The sequence below is a fragment of the Myotis lucifugus genome, unplaced genomic scaffold, assembly GCF_000147115.1.
Source record: "Myotis lucifugus unplaced genomic scaffold, Myoluc2.0 scaffold_66, whole genome shotgun sequence".
Classification (NCBI taxonomy): domain Eukaryota; kingdom Metazoa; phylum Chordata; class Mammalia; order Chiroptera; family Vespertilionidae; genus Myotis; species Myotis lucifugus.
The window spans coordinates 1,580,063-1,606,761 of NW_005871114.1; the positions used below are offsets into that span (position 1 = coordinate 1,580,063).

A 26,699-nucleotide genomic window follows, 5' to 3' on the forward strand; every position below is an offset into this window, starting at 1 on the left:
CATGTGCTGAGCCTGTCCTATGCAAGGCACAGCTTTCCTCCTCCTGCCCCCGGCTCACACCCAGACTTCGCCTCCATGCCCACCCACCCCTGTGCTGCAGGCACAGCCCAGGCCCGCACACTCGGCCAGCACTGGGGGGATCTGCTCTCCGGCCTTAGGGAGAGGGTGAGCGCAAGGACCAGGTCAAAAACAAGAAGCTTGAGGCCTTTTTATTGATAATTCTCCATATACACAGAAGTCCTTTAGTTCCTCTCCAGTGTAATAAAGCACAGGGTACTTAACGCCCATCTCTGAACAGGACAAAGGAGCCTGAGGAAGGGGGACACCAAGGCCTGCCTGGTTCCCCAGGGACTTGCCCCTCACCGGCCTGGAGCAGGCCCGTCTTCCCAGCCCAGGCTAGACTGTTGGCCTGGCGAGAAAGCTGGTCTAGAATGGTCCTTGCCTCCCCAACCTGCCTCCTGGGTCCCTGCTTAGGGTGTAGGAACATCTCCATCTCCTATGGGCTCTGAGTCCCAGGACTCCAGGGAAGCATCCTAGGGCCAAAGCCCCCATCCTCGGCCCATTGCCTGTGCCATGTTCCCAGGAACCATGAAATAAATAAATAAATACTTCAAAAAAGCAGGGCAGCTCCAGGGGAGGGAAGGGGTGCCTGAGCCCGCTCATGGCTTAGAGAGACACAAAGCCCAGAGAGCACATAAATGCATGTGAAACTGCTGGAGAGAGGATGGGGACCCTAAGTGGCCTTGTCCCATAACTAAGACTGTTTTGCTGGAGAACAGCCTGGAACCTAGGACCCAGCTCGGCAAGATCACATGCTTCCCAGGCCCCCAAGAGCCAAGGGCTCAGGACCTCTGCTCCGGTCTCACACTACATGGGACCCTGGGACGAGGTGCTGGGGAGGGGAAATGCAGCTCTGAGCCAATGGAGGGGTGCCCGAGGCTCTGAGCAGTGGGAGCAGAAGTGACCGGAGTGCCTGGCATCTACCCATCAGGGCTGAGGGCAGCTGTGAGCTGAGATTCTGCACGTCAAGATTTCTGCAACGTGGGGCTGAGGTCCTTTGGGCTGCTGGGACTCCTACATTTTGCTCTGATTAATACAAGGACTCTGCCAGGCCCTCCTAGTCACAGCCTCCTCTAGGGGAACTTGGGAACTTCAACCCTGTTTCTAGAAACACTTTTGGTCTTGTTAGCCTAAAAGTGTTGGTGGGCAAATAATGAGATCCTGGTGCCTGGAGGGACATTCACACAGCAGAGCTGGGGCATGGCACTCCCTCGCCTGCGCAGACTCTCGAGGCAAACGTCTTGGCCCAGTACCCACGGGAGGAGGAATCTCTTTCCCAGTTTCTGATCTCCGGTCTCAGAGTATTCCCAGCTTTGGAGAGCCTCCCTGATCCTCAGAGACCCCAATGGAGACCAGGAGTGGCTCTCTTCTGCCCTCTAGCTTATATTCCCTGCCCAGGCCAAAGTCCACTAACAGCCCAGGACAGAGCAAGGCAAACATATCAGACCCTCCAGGGGCTCCTCTCCCCTCTGTTGACCATCTGTAGGAGTGGGGAACAGCTCCAGAACCCGGCTGGACACAGCAAGGGCAGAGAAGGGAAGCCTACCTAGCATTCGGGCCACATTTGCCCAGCACACGCCACACAGGGCTAGGGGTAGGGAGAGTGGGGTCTACTGCTGGCCCAGGGACCGGCGCTTGCTCGGATCCTGTCCCCTCTTCTCACTTGTTCAAGGTCTGGTTACACGAGGCACACACAAACACAGTCTCTCTCTGGGCTTCGGGGGCTGAAAAGGGGGAAGAACTTGGTGAGACGTTTTCTCATGCCCTTTGGCTCATGACCCCAACTACCAGAACCACCTCCCCAGCCCCCAAAGCCCCACAGACCACCCACTGCTCAGCCCACACCCTTGCCAACCCAGCTCACTAGCCTGCCCTTGGAGACATCTTTTCATGGGAACCAGGGACTTTGGGGGTGACCATGCCAACAGCAGGCCTCTCCCAGGTGTTCTATGCATTAGAAATTACTTTGCCACCAACTCAACACCTTTAAAAATGTTTTTTAAATAAAGTGCCAGAAGAAAAATTTCCAAGATGTTTTAACAGTGGTTTTCTCTGGGTGATAAGATTAGATTTATTTTTCTCTTCCTACTTCTTCTGTATGGTAATTTCCAAAACTTCCAGTATAAGCACATGCTACCTGCATGACCGGAAGGAAAGACAAAAACCCTTGACTCCTCATTGTAATGTATTACAAGGAACTGTGTGAAACAGGCTCCCTTTCTAGAGCGTGCATATGCGTTTATCCTATGTGCATGTGGAACTCTGCCTTCTGCTCATCTGTATGTTGTTTCGTTTACAATAATAATGTACAGCTTTTACAGAAGGAAAAGACATTCTTCTTTATTTTATCAGAAGTATTACCAAGGCAATGAGGAAAAGAATGAAATTCAGGATGGTGGTCTCTGGGGAAGCAGGCGTGGCGGTGGGAGCCAGTGGTGTGGCTAACGCTGCTTTAACTTTGAAGTGTTTTAACTTCAAAGAAGCCGTCACAGTCATTCATTATCACCCATCATAATTTTGATAGATCATATATATTCTTTTGTGTTTTTTATTGTTAAAGGTGATGGAGGAGATGTTACTACAGGCCAGACCAGGATCCCAAGTTCCCTTGACCTAACACTGACCCCTCACTCCTATCCCACAGGCAGCACCTCCTCAGAGGTGGGAACAACCACGCCCTCCCACTGCCCTGACCCTCAGCCGCCTGCACCACTCACCTGTGGCCCCCATGGAAGACTTGGGCACCTTGAAGGAGCAGCACCGGGAGCAGAAGCTATTTCCACAGTTACTGCAGCTCCGCTGCCAACAAGAGCCAAGGTCAGTATGCGACCCATCCCCAACCCCAGGCACCCGGAGCCCTCAGCACCCCCTCCTGCCCACCCACAGATCCCACCCAAGGAACCTGGGACATCTGTGGACTGGGGAGGTGCCCAGGTGGGGCAGGACCGAGACCCAACAGGGAACCCTCAAGGAGACTTACCCTCTTCTTCAGTACTGAGAAGGTGGCCGAGCAGCCTGTACAGCTCCCTGAGAAAGAGGCAGCAGCTCAGCCTTGAGCCTCTCAACTCTCACCCGCTCCTGAGTCTTCCAAATGGGGGACTCAAGACACCAGCCCAGACTCCTTGGCTGGGAGCAGTGAGTAAGGGAGCAAAGTCCAGATCCAGAGACAGAAGGAAGGGAGACTACAGAGCTGCCAGTCCCTATACCCTCCTGGGGCTTAGAGGCCCCACCTGCAGGCTCAGCCGAAATAGAGGAGCATCCAGCAGAATGTGCCCCCTGGAAACCACCCGAAGCTGACAGGGTCACCACCCTCTCTGTGGTCCAGGGTGGCACTTCTGGAACCCAGTTCCTTATCTTCCCACAAGCTCAGTAAGGACAGAGGGATAAGAAGTAACCCACACTCACTCAACAATCCCGCTATGTGGGTCCCATGGACACCGCAGTACCCCTCACTCTTGTCACAAACCCACAATTCCAAGACTTTGGCCCTGTGGCCACGGTGCCCCTCCCTGTCCCTGTCCCTGTCCCGACTGTACCGAAGTTGTTGGTGGGGTACCGCTTGCGGAGCCGCTCTGTGAGCCGCGACACCTTGCTGCGCAGCACTTCATTCTTGCTCAGGAACCCATTGTCGTGCAGGGCCAGCTCGTCCTCTACCGGGCACGGGGCACCCTCCTCCTCCTCCTGTAGGAACAGCTCCTTCCAGTCCCGCCCACCTGGTGGCAGGGCTCCAGGGCCTGCACGCAGAGGCACCCAGCACAGCGGACCCCACGAGGTGTGGTGACTGTGGCCACCCTCCCCCTGCCTGGCCCCCGCCCACCTCATCAAGGCTCCTACTTACCAGCACCACCAAGTGGGTCTCCTGCTTCCCGAGGTGCAGGGGAGAAGAAGAAAACAAGGAGAGAGACAGCAGGAAGGAAGTTGCTATGAGGCAGCCCCCAGCAAAAGGAAACACTCAAGTGTTACTCTGAGTTCTGTCCAAGCAAGTCCCAAAGGGTGACATTAACAGAGGCCCCCATAAAAGGACCCCAGCATCAAACAAGCTTGGGAGGAGCTGTGTCCTGTTCTTCAAACTGGGTGAGATTGATTAAGTGGGTCACTCTTTTAACAGAATAGAACAGAACAGGAAAGAAAAGATCCCTTATGATGCATTTGTTAGGAAACTTGTTTCAGTTAAGCTTTATCCATATTATAAACATAAGTGTGAACTGGGCCAAGATGTGCATGTGTTTCTTACTGTGGGTTATAAACAGAAATGCTTGAAAGCACCACCATCCAGATTCAGAGTCTACAATCGTGTATGAAAGTCTCAGAGAAATCTTTCAGTGGTTGAAAAGTAAACGGACCGGGCTGATGTAAAAGTGAATGGGCTAGGTGAAAAGCACAGGCCTGGTGAAAACGGCCAAGACCCCATTTCTTATGTCTCAATTTCCCACTTTAAAAGAGAAATTATTTCCTACTGTAAGAAAACAATAGCGCAAATGTAACAAAATGACAGCTGCCACTAGGACTCAGTGACCAGGGAACATGAGGAGGGGTGGGGGAGGGGACTGTGTGACTTTCTAAAGGGGACAGTCACTCCTCAGCTACACGGGCCACTGCAGACTCAGGGCTACCAGAGCTGCTGAAAAATTGAAAATCCACAGTTTTCACTGAAATCTCCCCATTTTTAAATATTGGCTCAAAAAATATAAGGTGTGTATGCCAAATAAAACACTATAAACTATCAGCTTGAACTACTGTCTTAAAATCGGAAAAACTGTTTAACTTTCTCTGACCTAGAACTTGGCCATGCAACCACTTTCTCCAGCCTCCTCTCCCTGCCCCCCAAAGAGGCATCTTTCAGCCCTCATTCTGCCTAAGAGTAGTTGGGGACCAGGCAGTGCCCTCCCCCAAATCTGCCTTCCCCACACCAAAGGTGCCAAGTCCACATCTGCAGCCAGTCCCCAGCAGGGCATTCCCAGAGGCTTCCAGAGCCATCCCTGCCCTGGGCAGCCAGGACAGGTCACTAGATCAGCAACAGGACAGGCACAAGTTCAGTGGCCCCCTTTCACCCACTGAGTTTGAGCTCAGAGCAAGTTTCAGCGTCTCACTTGGATATAAGAGAATTTAAGAACCCAGATTTGGGATGTGAGAAGCCACATAGCTCCAGGACCACCCAATTTCTGGCCTGGTCAGTAGAGGGTGCTGGGGAAAAGGGCCACCCACCTCAATCGCATCTTTAAATTCCTCATCAGGCTCAGCCTCCTCGGCCTCCTCCACGCTGCCTGGCGTGAGGTCCTGGGAAGAGAGATTTTATTGAGAAGGAGGAGTCGCAGCCCTGGCACCTAAGGCAGAGGCCACCTCCCCTGAGCCAGCACTCAGGTTTCCCAAACTTCTATTCCTGCCCCAGAGGAAATGGCACAACTGCAAGAAAGAAGGAAGTCATGGGAAAGAGGCGCTCTCTGACCTAGCGGGGACAGGGAGATGGGACCAAGACCAGGGTGGACCTGTGGTGGCTTCAGCACAGGGGTTGAGAGCATGGACTCTGGAACCACAGGGCCGCCTGAATCTTGGCAACACCACCCTCCAGCAACCACTGTGCCTCGGCCTTCTCCTCTGCAAAGGAGAACAAAATCTCATCCCCAGAAATACCCTACGCCTCATGGGGTTAATATCTATAAAGTGCTTGGAACAGCAGAGTACTCAGTAAAGCACAGAGTAGCTATTATTATTACAATTATTACTATCAAGCACTTCAGAGGGGATGAGGCCTAGGGAGAAACAGGAACTACATAGAGGCCAGCCCAGGAGCTATGTGCTACGAACAAGCCGGTAATAGGAAGGTGCCGGAACCTGCCCACAGCAGGCTCTGCCTGATGGTGGGGGACGCTCACCTCTGTGGGTGTGGGCGCAGGCGTGCAGTCTGGCAGAACACCCTTCCCTCCAGCATCCGGGGACGGTGGGCTCTGGAAGGTACCCTCTTCCTGGCTGGATTTCATCCGCCGCTGCAGACATGCCCTGTACTCAGACACCACTACCAGGGCAAGAAGAGTGGGATGGGAGGCAGAAACAGGATGGAATGAGTGGTGCTTTGGGGGTATCCATTTCTGCTGCTGGCTGCCTCTTCCTCCAGCATCCCACTCTTGCTGCAGGAAAGAGTCACCCTCCTAATTCCAAACAAGTCACCTAACCTAACCTCATAAAAAAAAGCAGAGATACCACCACCCACCCTATGAGATTACTGTAAAGAGACTAAATGTAGTAAGTGCTTGATAAATTAGGGATTCTGTAATTAATTACCCAACCACACCAAGTAAAATAAATATAGCAATCAGCCAAACATATGTAAAGGCCCCAGCGTCTATGACTCAGGGCCTCTCCAGCCTGCCTCACTGCTTTAGAAGCCAGACGGCAGACAGGGACTCTGGGATCACACAGAGATGTGGCAGCAACTCCAGGGGGCTGTGTCCCGGAAGTCAGGTGGCAGCACTGGGAAAACATCCCTCCCTTACCTCCCAAAAGCCACCATATCACCTAAGCAGTGATTCACCTGCTTCAGAAAGGCAGAGGGACCCCTACTGTAGCAGCCTCCCCTGTGTCCCACCGAACATCTCAGAGCAGCAGAGCCCAGGGGAGCCCGCCTAATGTGGTGCTGCCCCCTTGTGGAAAGAATAGCAAATAGATGATCAGCGATAGAGACAAGCAAGGAGCCCATCTGTCAGGCTCTCCAGGGCTTACCTCGGAAGAACTCCACGTTCCCTAGAAAGAGTGTGCTGTTTAAAAGGGCAAGGACCCAGCACAGCGGCAGCAGATACAGCATGCAGACTGTGGCCAGAAGAGCTCCATAGAACCTGGATTGACAGAGGAACCACAGGATCAGAAATTCCTAAGACCAGAAGGAAACAATTTGGAGCACCCCGCATAGGCCTCGGGCAAGAAATAGCACTGGGCAGTTAATAAACTGACAAGATCTGCTGATCAAACAAATGGACAATAAAGCAAAGTGGAAGGCTTGACAACCACCAACAAGTCACTGGTTGCTAACAATGGATACTGGTGAGGCCGTCGCAATGGCTGAGGCTGGGGCCACGTATACTGGTTCAACGCTCATCACTCCTCAGGCTCTAGACTCTGAAGTCTAGAATAAGACAAACTTGGGTTTGCATCCAGCTTTGCCATTTCTTGCTTTGTGCCCTTAGGCAAGTCCCTTGGTTTTTCCGAGTGTCACTTCCTGCACAGGTAAAGTGGGGATTAAAATAGCGCCTGCCTCCTAGAGTTATTATGAAGAGTAAGACAATATGAAGAGTAAGACAATACATGGCGCCGAAACCGGTTTGGCTCAGTGGATAGAGCGTCGGCCTGCGGACTGAGAGGTCCCAGGTTCGATTCCGGTCAGGGGCGTGTACCTGGGTTAAGGGCACATCCCCAGTGGGAGATGTGCAGGAGGCGGCTGATCGATATTTCTCTCTCATCGATGTTTCTGGCTCTCTATCTCTCTCCCTTCCTCTCTGTGAAAAATCAATAAAATATATTTAAAAAAAAAAAGACAATACATGGCAAATGTTGAGCACAGGGCCTGGCACAAGGGGGAAACTAAATAACTATTCGTTGTCATTACTATTTATATATAAAGGACCTAAAGAACATTCCTTCCATTTGATCCAGTAGTTCCATCCTTGAATTTATTCTAAGAAAATATTTTCAAAAGCTAAACCCATACAAATGTTCACTACAGGGTTAGTAATAAAAGTAAAAATGGCTAAATGTAGAATAGAATGATTCCATTTATCATAGCATATGCACCCTCGATATTAATCTGGTATTACAATAATTCCAAAAGTCATATGGCAACAAAGAAAACCACTGATGATATATAATGGTAAGTGAAAAAGAAAAAAAAGGGAATCTCACATACGTTATGAAACTATAGAGTATATATGCACATGACCAACTCTAGAAGTCAATCTAAACATGGTATCAGCCGCTATATCAGGGTGGGAGACGACATAGTGCAGTGATGGCGAACCTTTTGAGCTCGGCGTGTCAGCATTTTGAAAAACCCTAACTTAACTCTGGTGCCGTGTCACATATAGAAATTTTTTGATATTTGCAACCATAGTAAAACAAAGATTTATATTTTTGATATTTATTTTATATATTTAAATGCCATTTAACAAAGAAAAATCAACCAAAAAAGTGAGTTCGCGTGTCACCTCTGACACGCATGTCATAGGTTCGCCATCACTGACATAGTGAGTGATTTTTCTGTTATTAAAATATATTACCATACACAAAGCAGTGCATTCCTACCTGCTAGCCTCTCTTCCCCTGAGTTAGGGGCCCTGGAGCCCTCAAGGCAGCTGGCTTTGCCTGGGGCTCAAGTTACAAATTCCTCCAGGGCAGTGGGAGTGGGAGTGGGAGCAGAGGGGCACTCACTGTGAGGACACGGTGGGGTTCTCCCAGCGCAGCACCCGGTAGGCAGCTTCACAGGTGCAGCACAGGCGGCGCAGGAAGGCCTCCAGCTGGATCAAGCTGCAGACACAAGGGGCGTCTATGAGCCGCACGCCCGGCCCCACTCACCCAAGGGGCCTGACAAAGCTCTGGGGCAGCAGAGCCTGGGACTTCACAGGCACAGCTGCTAGGGATGGCCGGTCTCTTCAAACCCGCGGGAGCGGCCGGAGAGCTCAGGACATTCATACATTTCAGTCCCCTTTTTGGAATCCCTGCTGAGGTGGAAATAGGACAAAGGTTCCTGCTCTGGCCTCTTTCTAACTATTGCTATGAGGCCAGTTACTTACCTTTACTTAAGAGGGCTGCCGTTTTCCTCTATAAAATGAGGAGTGGGGTACCCACCTCACAGATACTCTAGAGCTGTGAGGATAAATGACAGGAGGTAGACAGATCAATGTGCCTCCACCTGGTGTGTAAGGCAGACTCACTTGGAGAGCTTTTTTTAATGGATGCACCACAGAAGCAATGAGCACAAGCTGTACAATGAGCATCCAGGCCCTGGTTTCTGAAGGGCTCCTGGGGAAAATGGCTGATTCTAGAGCCAGGGCAGGGAAAGTATAAGATGAATTTGAACATCATTTAGTCCCACAAAGGAAGCACTCAAAAAAGATGGGGGCATATCGAAAGAACACAGAAGCCAGTTCAAAAGAGACCCTACTGGCCAAATCTAGGACAATGTGAGATCAAAATCTGTAACAGTAACACATTATAAGCCATTAAATTAAGTTTAAAAATCTTGAGTTCATATTGATAATAAGTAAGAATTACAGTAGAATGCCAGCTAATAATGACAATTACAAAATCACCTTTGCAATCATCATAGGAATAAACTGGTGAAGGCAAGACTCATCAATGGATTTAAAAGTAGGTAAATATTTGATAAGGAACAAGGTATTTACTTGTGTACCCCCCTCAGATTACTAACTCTAAAGAGTGAAAGGGTCATCTTACCGTGGAGAAACCTTAACCAAGGGATCAAAGATACTACCTCCCATAACAAGACAAACTGACATCACATATCTCCTGACGCAATGCATTGACAATGACATGTCACTTGTCATTTCCTGCCAACAATGCACAACCTGAATCTAATCATGAGAAACTAGGTAACCCCAAACTGAGGAAAATGCCACAAAATAATAAGCTTGTTCTATTAAAAAGTGTCAAGGTCTCGAGAAACAGAAGTCTCTGAGGAACTACTACAGGTTACAGGAGACTAAAGGGACATAAAAATAAATGCGATGTGTGATTCTGGATTGGATCCTGGATCAGGAGAAATTTATATAAAAGACCTTATTAATACAAGCGGTAAAATCTGATTATGAACTCTGTATTAAATAATAATACTAATGTTAATGTTATCAATGTAAATATCCCTAATTTTTTTTAATATATTTTATTGATTTTTTACAGAGAGGAAGGGAGAGGGATAGAGAGTTAGAAACATCGATGAGAGAGAAACATCGACCAGCTGCCTCCTGCACACTCCCCACTGGGGATGTGCCTGCAACCAAGGTACATGCCCTTGACCGGAATCGAACCTGGGACCCTTCAGTCCGCAGGCCGACGCTCTATCCACTGAGCCAAACCGGTTTGGCAATATCCCTAATTTTGATTACAGGTTGTGGCTACATAAGAGAATGTCCTTGGCCCAACCAGTGTGGCTCAGTGGTTGAGCATCAACCTATGAACCAGGAGATCACGGTTCAATTCCCGGTCAGGGCACATGCCTGGGTTGTGGGCTCAATCCCCAGTAGGAGGTGTGCAGGAAGCAGCTGATCAATGATCCTCTCTCATTATTGATGTTTGTCCCTCTCACTTCCTCTCTCTGAAGCCAATGGAAACGTATTTTTTTTAAAAAGAGAGAATGTCCTTGTTCTTAGAAAATACACCTGAAGTATCTGGGTAACAGGCATGATGTTTGTAACTTACTTTCAAATGGTTCAGGAAGAAAAAATAGTGTAAAGAGAGACAGATGCAGCCAATATGGCAAAATGTTGATAATTATTCTGAGTAAAGGGCACATGAGAGTTCTTTGTATTATCCTTGCAACTCTTCTGTTAGTTTTTGTTTGTTTTGTCTTTTTACTTTCACAACCTCATTTTAATTAGTCATATATAGGCTTACTAACTACAATCTATACCCTAATAAAGATTGAACTATACATTCCAGTTGACTTTAGGTTAAAATCATTTCAAAGTAAAAGATTAAAAACAAACAAACAACAACAACAAAAAACCGATATTCAAACCCCACTCCAGATAACTCATACTTTCGGGGGGTGGAGGAGAGGGGCTCTGTTTGTAACTGTTTTTTGGCTGCCCAGGGAGGGATGAGGACCCTGCTGTATGTCAAGAGAGCGCAGTTCAGGGAGGGCGCACCAAATGGCAGCTGCCACTGAAGTGATGTTAATAGTATGCACCCGGCTTCTGGTGCTTCTTCAGCAGTACCAGCTCTGTCACACCTACGAAGTGTCTCCATAGTGCAGTGAACATGACTAATACTTACTGAACGCCTCCTGAGAACTAGACACTCATTTAATCTGCACAACCACCTATGAGGTAAGCCTATTATTATCTCCTTTAACAGATGAAGCAGCTGAGGCACAGGAAAGCTAAGCAACCTGCCCAGTGTCACACAGCAAGTAAATGTAAGAGCTAGGATTGGAACACGGCTGTGGCTCCTGCATGCACACACTAAGTCAAGACCCTAAACCAGCGGTTCTCAACCTGTGGGTCGCGACCCCTTTGGGGGGTCGAACGACCCTTTCACAGGGGTCGCCTAAGACCATCGGAAAACACATATTGAATATATAATTACATATTGTTTTTGTGATTAATCACTATGCTTTAATTATGTTCAATTTGTAACAATGAAAATACAGTTATGAAGTAGCAACGAAAATAATTTTACGGTTGGGGGTCACCACAACATGAGGAACTGTATTAAAGGGTCGAGGCATTAGGAAGGTTGAGAACCACTGCCCTAAACTCTCTCAATTGGAGAGAAAACAAGCTGTGAAACCAGCTGGATCTGGATTCTCATCCCAACTCCGTCCATTTCTAGCTGTGAAAGCCCCTTTCCTCATCCATAAATGAAGGATAATAATAGTAGCTACCTCCCAGAACTATTAAAAAGATGAAAAGAAATGGACATCTGTGGTTTGCCTAATACAATGCCAGGCACACTCAGTGTGGTGGGAGGTGTGACTGTGACTGTCCCTCACCTCCCTGGCTCCTTCCATACTCACAAGCACTTCACCTCGGCCACAGCCTCGGGGCGAGACAGGCGAACTCTCTGCAGGTCCTCCTGCCTCACGCTATGATACTTCCTCCGCATGAGCTCAGACTCCGGCAGCCGTGCCCGGCAGACCTCCTGCAGGTAGCCCAGAAGGGCGGGCACTGAAATCACCAAGGCACCCACTGAGTACCACGCACCTGTGGGATCAATAATACTGTAGGTAAACAGGTAGCAAGGGTCAGGCGTTTCACCCACCCACATGTCCACGTGCTTGCTCCCTCACCTCCTCCAGGGCTCTGCCCAAGAGGCCTTCTCTGATCACTCCATAGAAAACAGTGTCTCCCCCTCACTCTCCAGCCCCTTGCCCAGCTTTATTTTACTTCACAGAACGTATCATATGACAGATTATAGGTTTGGTTGTTGTCTCTTTCATAAACGTAGACTGTTAAGGGCTGGGCCTTTGTCTGTCTAGTCACTGCTGTAGCATCAAACGCATGTTTTTAATATTAAGAAACCTACACTAGCATACAATAGGTGGCTCATGCCTGGAGTCTGGCCACTGGGGCTTCCTGATGACTGACATTCTGACCTTTGGACCAGTGGGGCAGATTGGAAACTCCCTTTGACTTTTAGGATATCCCAGACCACCGTGGACTGAAAAATGGTAAGGCTGAGAGAAAATCCAAAGGAACTCTGGTACCCTGGAGGCAGGCTAATAGAGCTCTCGCTGGGCACAGAGTAAATGCTCACTAAATATCTGTTCTATGAACTAATTTACTTTGGAAATACGTTCGGAAAAACCTAACAGCCTGGGAATGCTATCTGAGTTCAATCAGGCAAAGAGCCCCACTGAGAAGCAACAGGAGGCCTTATGTGAAATGGGTTTATTTTCAACCCACTGAGTCCATCTCTCCATAGAAAACCAAGGAGACACTTGAGAAATGTGGGTTCAACAGAAGAAGGAATACGTGAGTCAAGGACCCAGCTCCTCAGAACAATCTGTCCCAGGTCCTCCACTCATTTCCCCTGAGGGTTCAGCTGTTTTGTTGTTTTGGGTTTTTTTGCAGCCATCTGCCAGTTTCAACAAGAAAAAGAGCTGGGTCACAGCACACCTTGTCATAACAGTTCCCCAGGAGACATCACTACCCAGGACCCATACTGCCACCCACCTGTCCACACATCTACCTCAAAGGCATCACACTAGACTCCTTACTGGTGGTGACTGTCCAGCAACCCCTGCTGGGCTCATTTGCTGAGCCACAGAAAATCAACAGATGTGGCAAAAATCCTCCTCAGCTTACCTTTCTGTCCCCTCACCCCATATCATGCCCCAAGTGACCCCGGAATCAGCTTGGAAGCCAAAATGGAAAAAGTATTCAGTCAAGAAGGAAACGATGATAATAATGACGACACAGAAGACCCCCTGACCTGCAGGGAAGATAATCCATGTCCCCCAGTGGATACCTAAAACCGTGGATAATACTGAATCCTACATAAACTGTTTTTTTCTATACATACATATCTATGATAAAGTTTAATTTATAAATTAGGCAATTTCACAGACAGAAGATTCGTTCTTCCTGTAGAGTTTACCGACCTCAGCATACTTGATTTTCTTAAGTCAAGAACTTTCACCTTTTCACTTACAGGAAGTACATTACAGTTTCTCTCTGGCATATGGAAACTGCCAGCACCACTACTCTTGTGCTTTGGAGCCTTTATTTAGTAAAAAAGAGTGTTACTTGAACACAAGCACTGCAGTACCATGACAGTCAATCTGATAACCAAGAGGTCTGCTAAGTGACAGGTAGCATATACAGAGTGGATACACTGCACGGGGATGATTCTCATCCCCGGAGGGACAGAGAGATTCCATCAGGCTACTCAGACTGGCACTCAATTTAAAACGTATAAATTGCTTATTTCTGAAATTTTCCATTTAATATTTTTGAAAATATTTTTAAAGCCTATGCTAGCACACAGTAGGTTGACAGTGGACAACTGAAACCATAGAACACACAACTGTGGATAAGGGTGGACTACTGTCAGGTATTGGCTGCTTACTCTGTCAGGCACTGAGCTAAGTGTTAGACACAGATCCTCTCATTCCCTACAACTACCCTCTGTGGAAAGCACTGTCATTATCCTCCTTTTAGACATGAGGAAAATTAGATATTAGGGCACCCCCCAACCCAGCCAGGATTCTAGCCCAGAACGTGTCTCTCCAGAACCTGTGTTCTGACAGCATGCAGACACAGAGGAAGGCCAGCTCCAGGGCAAGACCAGTGGCTCCTTCACATGGGGCTGCTTTTTGGAATTCTTCCCCACATTCATTCACACACAAAAAAACCCGGCCCCTGGAAGCAGTTCTTACCCTCATTCAAGGTGAGGAACAAGACGTTGAGGCCCAGGCAGGTCAGCAAGGAACACAAAGGCGTCTGCCACCTACAACACAAAGAGTTCTAGTCACTAAAGACCAGCCAGAAGGGGGGGTGAGCCAGCACAGGTGAGTCATTAAAACCAGGAGCAAGAGGAGGGGGCCTGAGCTCAGGGTGTCAAGGAGAAATGAAAACTGGGTCTCACTTGGACAGGTGACTGGGAGAGGAGTTAAAGTCACATATTAGGCCCTGGGGTGAGAAAAGGTATCCTCTTGGAACTAGAAGACCTGTAGCACTTTCTCCAAGGAAGAGGAAACATTCATAACATTAACTACTAAGAAACCTAGTGAAGAGTACACTCTCCCATTCTTCCTAAGACTGCATTCCCTTGGCTGGAGCTGAAACACCAAAGATGCCTCACTGGAGCACAGCACAGCAGAGCAGACCAGCACAGGGTAGAGCAGAGCAGACCAGCATAGGGCAGAGCAGAGCAGAGCAGACCAGCACAGGGCAAAGCAGACCCGCACCGAGCGGAGCAGAGCAGAGCAAACCATCGAGGAGCAGGCAGAGCTGTCTAGCCAGAGAGGAGCCTGGCCCCCAGGCCGCCTCACAGCCTGCTGTTTTCATAGCCAGTGCTGTGTTACAATCAAGCTGTTTTGCACTGAATCAAGTTTCCTTCTTCACTGAACCCCAAATTGGAGATTCATGTTAGCACTGAATTGATGCCAACAACCATCTGTTGACAGTTGTTTGTGCACATTCACCCAACCCCCTGGGGCACTCAAAAAAAAAAAAAAAGGAAAGAAACCTAGTTAATACCAGTTAACCTGTGTTTTGAAAGGTTCTATGGTTCTATTCTCTTTAAAAGGTGACAATGACAAACATTTTTTAAAATTTTCCTTTATTTTTATTGAGATATAATTTACATATAGCATTCTTTTTTACAGTTTCATAGAACATATATTCACTGCACAAGAGTCATCTAATCCAGAAATCAAGAGAACAAAATATAAAGGATTTCTTTGACCCCATTTGTAGCTTTCTCTTATTTCTGCAATTTTGAGTTTATTTTATATATATGTTATTTCAAAAAGAGAAAAATATCTTAACATATTAAAAAATGAAGACAAAACCAGGGTGTAGCATTCTCAGCAAACATGCCCTAAATAAACAGGAACAGATGGAAGCAGACAGACCTAACTCCCACCATCACCACCTAATGGCAAAGCAGAAGCCTCCAAAGAGGGAAGAAAGACCAGAGACTCAGGCTGCTGAAGACAAGCAAACACTGCTGGCTGAGTCCCTGATAAAAGACATTTAATAGGGAAAAAGGAGCACAGATGTAGCAATGAAGCTACTGGCTCCTATAGTCTAAAGAGCAGCATCAGCCGGGCTGGCATGACTCAAAAGTTGAGCGTCAAACTATGAACCAAGAGGTTGCAGTTTGATTCCCGCTCAGGGCAGGCAGGCCAGGAATCGCCAGTGGGGGGCATGCAGGAGGCAGCCGATCAAAGATTCTCTCTCAACATTGATGTTTCTCTCTCTCTCTCTCTCTTCTTTCCTCTCCGAAATCAATAAAAATATATTTTTAAAAAAATAAAGAGCAGCATCAGCATATTTAAGGTCATCCATCAGAGGAGAAAAACAAATAGAAAAATAAACAGGTAAGTTACTGACAAGCAATGTATTCAGAATTTAAATGTTTTTTTTGGGGGGGGGGGGTTGCTCTAATTTGGGTATTTCAGAGTTACTAAATGAGGTTAGCTAATTTAGGTGCTGCTTTTATTTCTTAACAGTTATAGCAAGGAAATGAATGACCTCTCTCTGCCTGTTTCTTAAAATTCAAAACATTCCAACTGTACCACCCTAATTAGGCCTCCAAACCATTTAGTGGCAACTACCAGGGTAAAAGCAGATTAAAAGCCAGGTCTAAGCCAATCCCATTTCAGAAATAAAAGCATCACACAGCCACTGAAGTCACTTTCATTTCAAAGCCTCTTCCATTCTCTCTGTCTTCACTGACACTTTGGACCATCGGGACCTACCTACTGGAGTCACTGGTCCCAGAGGAGAGGAGTCGTTTTAAAAATCTACTGCAGCTGTCGGCTTCAAACCTAACAGCCACAGCTCAAGATTAGGTCCCTCTTCAAAATCAAATCCTCTTTACTAAGAACAGAACAATCAAACACACAAACTAATCTGACAGCCACTTTCACAGAGCAGAGCAGTCTCCCAGTGGCGCAGAGACCACAAGTTCCTGAGGGCATTTTAGGCCTGATGCTTCTTCTCCATCCAGCTTTAATCAATCCCACCACATCCTCAGATTTCTTTTCTTTTTTTAAATATATACTTGATTTCAGAGAGGAAGGGAGAGAGAGAGAGAAACATCAATGATGAGAATCATTGATTGGCTGCCTCCTGGGGATCGAGCCAGCAACCCAGGCATGTGCCATTGACCAAAACTGAACCTGGAACCCTTCAGTCTGCAGGCCTACGCTCTATCCACTGAGCCAAACCAGCTAGGACCACATCCTCAGATTTCTAATTTCATAAAGGAAAAACTTCTAATACGTTAGTGCTAAGAACACTAATAGACCAGAGGCAGAAAAGAAGGGCCAAAAAAGGGCAAAACACATACATATATACATATGTACATATATCTACACTCATACATGCATACACCCACACACATAGTAGAAAACACCAGAGAGCACAGCTCCATGCTCTCCAGAGCCCACCCTCTCCCCTAGGGAAGACTGACGTTCATTCCAGATAGTTGGTCCCACCATGACTATAAAATGAGCCCCTCGTCATACTATCTCACTATCCCTTTCAGCAAGAGTAGAGTGATCTAACAGTAGAGAACATTGCCCTGGAACATTGACTAGCTCATCTCCAGAGATAATGCCATAAATTAAAGGGGTTAAGGGAAGAATAAGAAAAATAAGGGCCTTGGTACAAAAGTTAAAAATAAATCTCCCACTATTTCCACACTGAGGTAAGAATGATTGCTCAACAGCACACTTAGAGGTTAACCCAACTCAACTCACTCTGCCTCCTACCTATCTCTCTTGAGCATCTTAGAGGGTTAAAGGTCCTTTATGAGAGTCTAATAAAATTAGAAGCTTCTCCCTAGAGATATACAAGTGCCCACATATAATTTTTCATTCAGTTTCAGGAGCTTCATATGCCCCTAAAGCCCACTTCACAGGTTCCAGGGTAAGAATGCCTGCTGTTTATGTACTCCCACTGAGGTGTAATATTAAGAACACAGGAGCTTTGTAAACAAATATTTTTTTTATTTAAATCTAATCCTTTACATCTACCTTGCAGTCTGCACCATGAGGAAGCAACCGGACATATCTGTGTAGGAAGTTCCCCAGAACAGTGAGCCAAGTCTCTCCAGCAAGTTAGTGTCATAAAAGAAGATTGAGAAAGACAAGAGACATAGTAACCACAGAGAATGTATAGTCTGACTAGAACCTGATTTGGTCCAAAAAATTGTAAATGACATCCTTGGAACAACTGAGGAAATCTGAATAAGAACTGGGTATAGGAAGATATCATAGAATTATTGTTAATTTTGTTAGCTATGATGTGACTTTGATTATGAAAAAAAAAAGAAAGTCCTTATTTAGAGACAAACAGAAGTATTTAGAGAGTGAAATGGCACATATCTGTAATTTAAAATACTTTTATGCCTGGCCGGTATGGCTCAGTGGTTGAACATTGACCTATGAACCAGGTAACGATTCGATTCCTGGTCAAGACACATGCTCGGGTTTCAGGCTCAATCCCCAGTATGGGGTGTGCAGGAAGCAGCCAATCAATGATTGTCTCTCATCACTGATGTTTCTATCTCTCTCCCTCTCTCCGTTCCTCTCTCTAAAATCAATAAAAACATATTTTTTAAAAATGAAAATTAAAAAAATGAAATATTTCTTATAAAATGAGCTGAAAGGAGAAAAAGACAATTATATAGGATGAAAATCAAAGCAGAATAAGAAGAAAAAAATTGAGATCTATAATCCTAAAGGATTAGGGAAAATGATACCTGCTTATTCATAGGTATTTGTATTTCTTTAACTTAGGTTCAAAATTATATTCTAATTTTATTATTAATTAAGCTATTATTGGAGTGGGGAAAGCCTACTTTAGATATAGAAGGCCCAATATTCAAGGTTCGCTCACAATCCTAGGGTATGAGCTTATTCAACCACAAAGAACAAACCCTAATGAAAGGCCAGATGGTTCCCAGTGCCTGCCTCTCCTGGGCTGGGCCTGAGACAGAGCGGGCCTGAAACAAGCCCAAAGGCCCAATGGCCCTTCCCTAAGGCAGAAAGGACAGCCCAGCCACTGCCTAAATGGCCAGCACAACTACAGAGCAGGAAGACAGGAAGCCCAGCAGGTCAGAGCAACTCTACCAAGTCTGTACCTGAGCAAGTACCGGACACCATCACCTGCGTCCTTCAGGGGTTCCAGGTAGATCTCCAGCCTCTTGTAGGACAGAACCAAGTTGAAAAGATCAAACGTCGGGGACTTGGCAGGGGACTTGGCAGGGGCAGGTGGAGACTCCGGAGGAGCCTCAGGCATCACGCTGGGGCTGGCCTCGGGCCCACACCCCTCACGCTCAGATGACTGCATCCTGTAACCATAACAATTCCTGACATTTGCATCACACTTCCAATGCCCCACGCACTTCTACTTGCATTATTTCAGGTACTGCCTACAACCAACCTGTGAGGGAGGGGCAGGACTATAGGTGGAATGTCCATTTCACAAAGGAAGAAACGAACATTCAGGAAGGTGAAATGAATTTTGCAGATATAAACTCCTGCTCTTCTGACTCTCCCTCTAATGCAGCGGTTCTCAACCTGGGGGTCGCGACCCTTTGGGGGGGTCGAGCGACCCTTTCACAGGGGTCGCCTAAGACCATCGGAAAACACACATATAATTACATATTGTTTTTGTGATTAATCACTATGCTTTAATTATGTTCAATTTGTAACAATGAAAATACATCCTGCATATCAGATATTTACATTACGATTCATAATAGTAGCAACATTACAGTTATGAAGTCGCAACGAAAATAATTTTATGGTTGGGGGTCACCACAACATGAGGAACTGTATTAAAGGGTCGCGGCATTAGGAAGGTTGAGAACCACTGCTCTAATGTCCTTTGTCCCACTGACCCATCAAGAGTATAAACCGTAAAGACCAAGCTGAAGGGAGGCAGCCAGGGGTCCTAAGAGAACCGATGTCCTGAAATATGTTTCTCCCACTGTTTACCGGTTGATTCCTTCGCCTCCTTCAGGTCCTTAGCTTAAGCATCACTTCCTGCCAACACATCCCGTCCGGACTTAGGGGAGACCCTCCCCAGAGCTCCCAAAAAGTTACGCACTCGCTCCAGCAGCATCGATCACACCAACGTGCCACTCCCCGCTGCCTGCCAGGCTACCCTCCTTCCCTTTAAGCTCCATCAGGTCAAGGACTGTGTCTTCCATGCACCACTGTTTCCGCTCACAGTGGGCAAGTGAGTGAATGGACTGCCCACCCTCAGGACCCCGTGCTCCCCTCCGCGCCTCCCCATTCTTTCACGCTTCCCTCTCCCTTCCGTTCTCAACCTTCCGTTCTCAACCTTCTGGACCATCCCTGCCCCTTGCCTCCCCCTTTCCTCCCTCGGACCCCGAGGAGCCGTCATCACCTCCTGAAACGCCCAACCTCCCTTCCCCAGGAGGAGAGCCACCGGAAACGCTCACCCTCTTTCCTAATTTCAAAGTCCTACCCAAACGCTAAGCAGAAAACAAGGGGGCGGGACCTCGGCGCACAGCAGCGTAAACCCATCCCGGGCAAGGGGCTGCAATCCATCGGCGGGGGCCGGGGCGACACCCGGGCCACGGGGGCCCGAACCCCCGGCAGGCCCAGATAGGACGGAAGGACCCCGGGCGGGCGCGAGGTAGGAGCCCAGGAGGTCAGCGCCGGCAGCGGCCTGGACCCCGGCGTCCGCAGCCCTAGGAGCCAGGCGGGGCCCCGCGGCCCAGACCGAGGAAGGCCACGCCCAAGGTCGCTGGTACAGCAGGTGGCGGCCCCCAACTCCGCACCGTCGGCGAAAGCGAGGGAGTGGGGAGCGGGTGGCACCTCACCTACGCGGTCGCTGGGTGGATTGCGGGAGGGGCGGGGACGGCCAGGGGGCACTGATAGGGCCGCGGGGCCCCGTAGCGTTCCCTCAGGCCCTCCCCACCCCGACAGCGCGCCTCTCTCCAATGCCACTCAGAAGTCGCAGGTCCGAGAACCTCCTCCGCCTCCCCCGCCGCCGCCGCTTCCTCGCTGCGCTGCGCGGCGCGGCGGCGTGCCCGTGACGTCATCGCGCTCGCCCCGCCTCCGGTCCGCTCCCGGGTTTAGCTCCGCCCACTCCGGCCAGGTAAACGCTCTCGTCAGCACTGCGCCTGCGTGCTTTCCCTCCCGAGCCCCGCCCTGACTTCGCTCTGCGCCTGCGCAACATCCCTTCGCCACATCCTGCGAAGCCCTGGGGGCAGGCGCTTCGCAACCCGGCCCCTCGTTTCGCCCCCTCGCCCCCTCCGCTTTGCTCTGGAAGATTCCGACAGGGAACAGTTGGAAAGAAGATAAACTGAAGAACTTACGCCTGCATCCTCCTCCCCAACTTTGGCACTTAACTCCCCTCCTCTGGACCCTGCGCCCACGAAAGGCAGAAACCTGTATGCCTCGTAAGCCTGGCAGAAAATACAATTCTGTTCAGTGCTTCCTGAGCAGCTACTGTGTATAGGTGCAAGGGCAGGCCTTTCCCAACTCAATCCACTTCTCTGGTTGTCCAGTTAATCTCCCCTAAAGCACACACCCGATGGCTTTGCATTAATAATGATAATGCTAGCACCTGGCTGGTGTGGCTCAATGGTTGAGCTTCAGCCCATTAACCGGGAGGTCTCAGTTGGATTCTGGTCAGGGCACATGCCTGGGTTGAGGGTTAGATCCCCAGTAGGGGGCGTTAGGAGGCAACCCATGGATGAAGTTCCACATCCATGTTTCTATCCCTCTCCCTCTCTAAATTCAATAAAAATATATATCTTTTAAAAGTTAAAAAAAAAATGCTAGCACTTATTGAGGGTTTACCAGCCACCAGGCACTGGACTAAGCTCTCTATAGGCAGTATCTTAGGTAGTCCTCCCCCAACAACCCTATTAGGGTTATCCTCATTTTCAGTTGAGGAATCTGAGACATGTTAAGAAACTTCATCCATGTCACTCAGCCAACATGCAACTGGAAGCTTGATTTGAACCTCACGTGTCAACGGACTCTGGTGCACCCAATCATACCACCGCCATTCTTAGTTTTAATTTACTGGCCTCATCCCCTCCTCCTCCGCTTCAAGAGTCTCTTAACTTAAGCCAACTGAACCCCTCCACTGCTTGGGCATTGCCTCGCTGGTGCTGTGAGCTTGCGGAGGAATGCCCTTCCCCCACTCCAGCTTTGGTCCCAATCCAATCTATTTATCTAAGCAGGAGTCAAATGTCTGTATTCCTTCCCTGATTGCCCCAGGTGGAAGCAATCGTTTCCCTTCAAACGGCCAGAATGTAGAATAGAATCCCACATACAGTAGTTCCAGATTATGGGGAGTGGGTTGGGGGCGGGTGTGTGTATGTGTGTGTATGTTCCAAGACCTCCAGTGGATGCTTAAAACTCCAGCGTAGTATGAAGCCCTATATATATACTATGTTTTTTCCAAACATGCCTATCTATGGTAAACTTTAATTCATAAATTAGGCACAGTAAGAGATTAACAACAACAACTAATAATAAAATAGAACAATTATAACAATAATCTGTAATAAAAGTTATGTGAATGGGGTCTCTCTCAAAATATCTTGTTGTACTATACTTTCCTTTTCATTTAAGGAAGCACTTTACAGCTTCTCTTTGGCATATCCAAATCACCAGTATCTCTATTCCTGCGTTCTGAGGTCATTATTGGGTGAAATAAGTATTATTTGAACACAAGCACTGTGATGCCACAACAGTTGATTGCTAACCAAGTCATCTAAGTGGCTAACGGGCCTGTAGCATATGCAGTGTGCATATACTGGACAAAGGTATGAAGCACATACCTGGCAGGACAAAGCAAAACAGCACAAGATTCCATCACACTGCTTGGAATCGCACACAGTTTAAAACTTATGAATTGCTTATTTCTGTAATTTCCCATTTAATGTTTTTGGACCAGGGTAAATGAAACAGTGGAAAATAAAATGGCAGATAAGGGGCATACTGTATACCATTAACTACTATTATATTCAGAAATACCCCTACTTGTTAAGGGAATGGGCTTGGCTCTGTGGCCGGCCCTGGCTTGTCTGCCGGACTCTGCCTCTTTAGGATGAGTTGCAGGGGTCCTCAAACTACGGCCCGCGGGCCACATGCAAATACAAATATTGTATTTGTTCCCGTTTTGTTTTTTTACTTCAAAATAAGATATGTGCCGTGTGCATAGGAATTTGTTCATAGTTTTTTTTTAAACTATAGTCCGGCCCTCCAACGGTCTGAGGGACAGTGAACTGGCCCCCTGTTTAAAAAGTTTGAGGACCCCTGGTTTAGAGGAAGTATAAAAGAAGAATTTTTTTCTTCAATATCTTAACTACCTGAAATCTCACCATCAGCAATTTACTCCAAAGGTAAATTTCAGTTACTCCTCCTTTGGTCTGCCTGGGCCACTGGCTTTAAGAATGTCGGTGACTAGTAGTATTATTGGTTCTCTCTTCTGGAAACGACATAATTGAGGGATATTATTCAAGAACTCTTAGATATTATTTGGGGGGATCATTGGAAAATACAAGAAGCCTCTAAAGACCAGAAAGGGACAACAGTCATGGCCAACATCAACGAACAAAGGCTTCCCCTGGTAATTAGAGATGGGTCAGCTGTACTCCGCTTTCTGAGGTCTGACTCGGATGTTTTATAATCAAGTTCTCTTAGTTCTTTCTTTCCCTTCTCCAGCGTTCTGAGTCTTCATTCTTTCCTTCAAATCCTGGTGCCACTGATGCTTTCCCCAGGTGGAAGAAACCAAGGGAGAAAATAAAATAGTAAAAGAGGATAATACCTTAAATTGACATTTTTGAGATGTTAGTCTTTGCACCTATTCGTGATGGTATGTACGGCCACATAATTGACTCATAAACCTCACTGTGGCCCTTGGAGAAATTCCAGAAGGAAATGCTGGATAGAACAAGTTAGAAAAATAGGAGTGGGAAGAGAAGGGAATGGCTAAACACACCGTCTTCCACCAGATGGCGCCCTCTCCCACTATTACCCTGACCTTGGCGCTTCAGAAGCGTCTCTAAACTTCAAGTCCCTGGCTGTGGTCTCTCCTGCCACCATCTCACAGTGCAGGCAAACCACTGTGCTTCACTTTATTGCGCTTCACAGGTGTTGCTTTTTTTTTTTTTAAACAAACTGAAAGCAAGACCCTCCACCAGCAAAATGACTACAACTTGCTTTATTGTGGTGGTCTGGAACTGAACATGAAATATCTCCAAGGTATGCCTGTATACCAGATCTTTTCATGCTTCTAGCTGTATAAGTTATCCCTTGCTGCGCAAAAATAAAAAAATTCAAAGTTAGTGGCTTAAAACAATAATAAAATATATGATCTCACATTGGATTTTGGCTTTGGGGTGGTTTGGGTCAGGAACTCACGAGCAGTTTGGTGGGCAGTTTTGGCTCAGGGGCTTTCGGGCGGTTGCGGTCTGTCATCTGAAGGCTGATAGAGTGGGAGGACTGGCTCCCATGAGGCTTCCTCGCATGACAGGCAAGTCGACGCTGGTCCTCTCGTGCTGACCAGCTGACAAGTTTCCGTTCCTCTCCAGCTAAGACTCTCCAGAAGACATCTTCCGTGTCCTCATGACATGGCAGTGGATTTCCCCCAAGTGGGAGATCCAAGAGGATGCAAGGCAGGCAGCCACAAGGTCCTCTAGGAATACCCTCAGAAGTCACGCTGTCATTTTCACAATATCCAATTGGTTTCATGAGTGAGAACCATTCAATGTCCTAATGCATAATGGGTGGGTGGTCCAAGAGCATGACTACCAGGAGGTGAGAATCATTGGGGCCATCCTGCAGGCCATCTTGGATGCTGGCTACTAAGTGCTGTCAGCTTAGAATACCCTCCCCCTCCACCTGACTTCCTCCCACTCACCTTTAATATCCGTTTGAATGTCAGGGCCTTTGTAAAGCCTACCCCCAAATAAGGTCTCATTTCATCCTCTGTGTTTACATAGAACTATGTTCTATCTCTATTAAGCACCTACCACCTTGCATTTTTTTAAAATACATTTTTATTGATTTCAGAGAGGAAGGGAGAGGGAGGGAGAGATAGAAACATCAATGATGAGAGAGAACCATTGATTGGCTGCCTTCTGCACACCCCACACTGGAGATGGAGCCCGCAACCCAGGCATGTGCCCTGACCGTGAATCGAACTGTGACCTCCTGGTTCCTAGGTCAACACTCAACCACTGAGCCACGCCGGCTGAGCTCGCCTTGCATTTTAATCTATTTCTTGAATGTGATTGTTTCCCCGATTGTGCTCTAGGTTCCTGAGACTTGACATCTTGGCAGCCCCAGTTTCTGCCAAGTATAGAGTCTTGGGATAGTGGATACTCAATGAATGCTTGCTTTAAAATAAATGAATAAAACATAAAAAAAATAAAACAAGTTGGTGAGAAACTGGAACCCTTGTGCACGTTGGTGGGAATGTAAATGATGCAGCCTCTATGGAGACAATATGGCAGTTCCTCAAAAAATTAAACATATTAATTAAAAATAAGCATTACCATATAATCTTACAATGTCGCTTCTGGGTTTATACTCCAAAGAATTGAAAGCAGGCCCTAGCCAGTTTGACTCAGTGGATAGAGCGTTGGCCTGCGGACTGAAGGGTCCCGGGTTCGATTCTAGTCAAGGGTATGTACTTTGGTTGCAGGCTCCATCCTCGTAGGGGGCGTGCAGAAGGCAGCCAATCAATGATGTCTCTCCCTCTCCCTTCCTCTCTGTAAAAATCAATAAAATATATTTTTAAAAGAATATATCATTTATTTTTTTAAAAAAGAATTAAAAGAAGGTCTCAAAGAAATATTTGTACACCCCATGTTCATGGCAGCATTATTCGCAATAGCCAAAAGGAGGAAGCAACCCAAGTTCCCATTAACGGATGAATGGATAAACTAAATGTGGTATGTACATGCATACAATGGACTCCTATTCAGCCTTAAAGAGTAAGGAAGTTCTGACATGTGCTACAACATGAATGAAACTTGAGGACATTAATGATAAGTGAAATAAGCCAGTCACAAAAAGACAAATATTATATGGCTTCACTTGTATGAGGTACCTAGACCAGTCAAATTCATAGAGACAGAAAGCTAAATAGTCATTGCCAGAGGCTAGAGGGAGGGGGAATGGGGAGTTAGTGTTTAATGGGTAGAGTTTCAGTTTTGCAAGATGAGAAGAGTTCTGGAAGTGGATGATGGTGATGGTTGCACAATAATATAAACATACCTAATACCATTGAACTGTGTGTTTAAAAATGGTCCAAAATGGTAAATTTTGCAACAGTTATTTTTTTATTATTATTGATTTCAAAGAGGAAAGGAGAGGGAGGGAGAGATAGAAACATCAATGATGAGATAGAATCATTGATCGGCTGCCTCCTGCACGTCCCCTCCCCCACCCCACCACTGGGGGTCAAGCCCGAAACCCGGGCATGTGCCCTTGACTGGAATCGAACCCGGGACCCTTCAGTCCACAGGCTGACGCTCTATCCACTGAGCCAAACCAGCTAGGGCACCACAGTTCATTTTTTAATAAAAGAATGATGATGAACAAAGTGTGATAAATGGAATATCATTCACCATAAAAAGAATGAAGTATTGATACATGCCACAACATGGATGAACTTTGAAAACATTATTATATGTGAAAGAAACCAGACACATCGTGTGTGATTCCATTTATATGAAATGTCCAGAATAGACAAATCCATAGAGACAGAAAGTAGATTAGTGGTTGCCAGGGGCTGGGGGAAGGAAAGAATTGGGAGTGGTTGGGGTACAGGGGTTCTTTGTGGGTTGATGGAAATGCTCTGGGATTGTATAGTTGTGATAGTTGTACAACTTTGTGAATATACTAAAATCACTGAATTGCACACTTAAAACTGAGAGTTCTTGCCGTAGCCAGTTTGGCTCAGTGGATAGAGCATCGGCCTGCGGACTGAAAGGTCCCAGGTTCGATTCTGGTCAAGGGCATGTGCTTGGTTGCGGGCACATCCCCAGTGGGGGCTGTGCAGGAGGCAGCTGATTGATGTTTCTCTCTCATTGATGTTTCTAACTCTCCATCCCTCTTCCTTCCTCTCTGTAAAAAATCAATAAAATATATTTTTTTTAAAAACAAACTGAGAGTTTTTATGGTGGGTAAATTTTTATGTTAGATGAATTATGGTCAATTTTAAAAAGTAATGATT

General features: G+C 47.1%; 1 protein-coding gene across 3 annotated transcripts; it reads right to left on the reverse strand.

The window, feature by feature from the left end:
* Window positions 1-193: 193 nt before the first annotated feature.
* Window positions 194-20,507, reverse strand: ZFYVE27 (zinc finger FYVE-type containing 27). Of its 3 annotated transcripts, XM_006089956.3 has the most exons (13): window positions 20,317-20,505; window positions 18,604-18,813; window positions 14,165-14,235; window positions 11,801-11,987; window positions 8,476-8,571; window positions 6,778-6,890; window positions 5,934-6,073; window positions 5,266-5,337; window positions 3,899-3,919; window positions 3,597-3,741; window positions 3,041-3,087; window positions 2,778-2,859; window positions 194-1,784 (listed from the first exon to the last, which is right to left on the reverse strand). In XM_006089956.3, the coding sequence occupies exons 2-13, from the start codon at window positions 18,810-18,812 to the stop codon at window positions 1,720-1,722; spliced, it is 1,248 nt and encodes a 415-aa protein (XP_006090018.1). In that variant the 5' UTR covers window position 18,813; window positions 20,317-20,505; the 3' UTR covers window positions 194-1,719. The 3 variants fall into 3 exon arrangements, with proteins under 3 accessions (XP_006090018.1, XP_023610626.1, XP_023610627.1); XM_023754858.1 differs by lacking the exon at window positions 3,899-3,919 and having other exon boundaries at window positions 20,317-20,506; XM_023754859.1 differs by lacking the exons at window positions 3,899-3,919; window positions 11,801-11,987; window positions 14,165-14,235 and having other exon boundaries at window positions 20,317-20,507.
* Window positions 20,508-26,699: the final 6,192 nt, after the last annotated feature.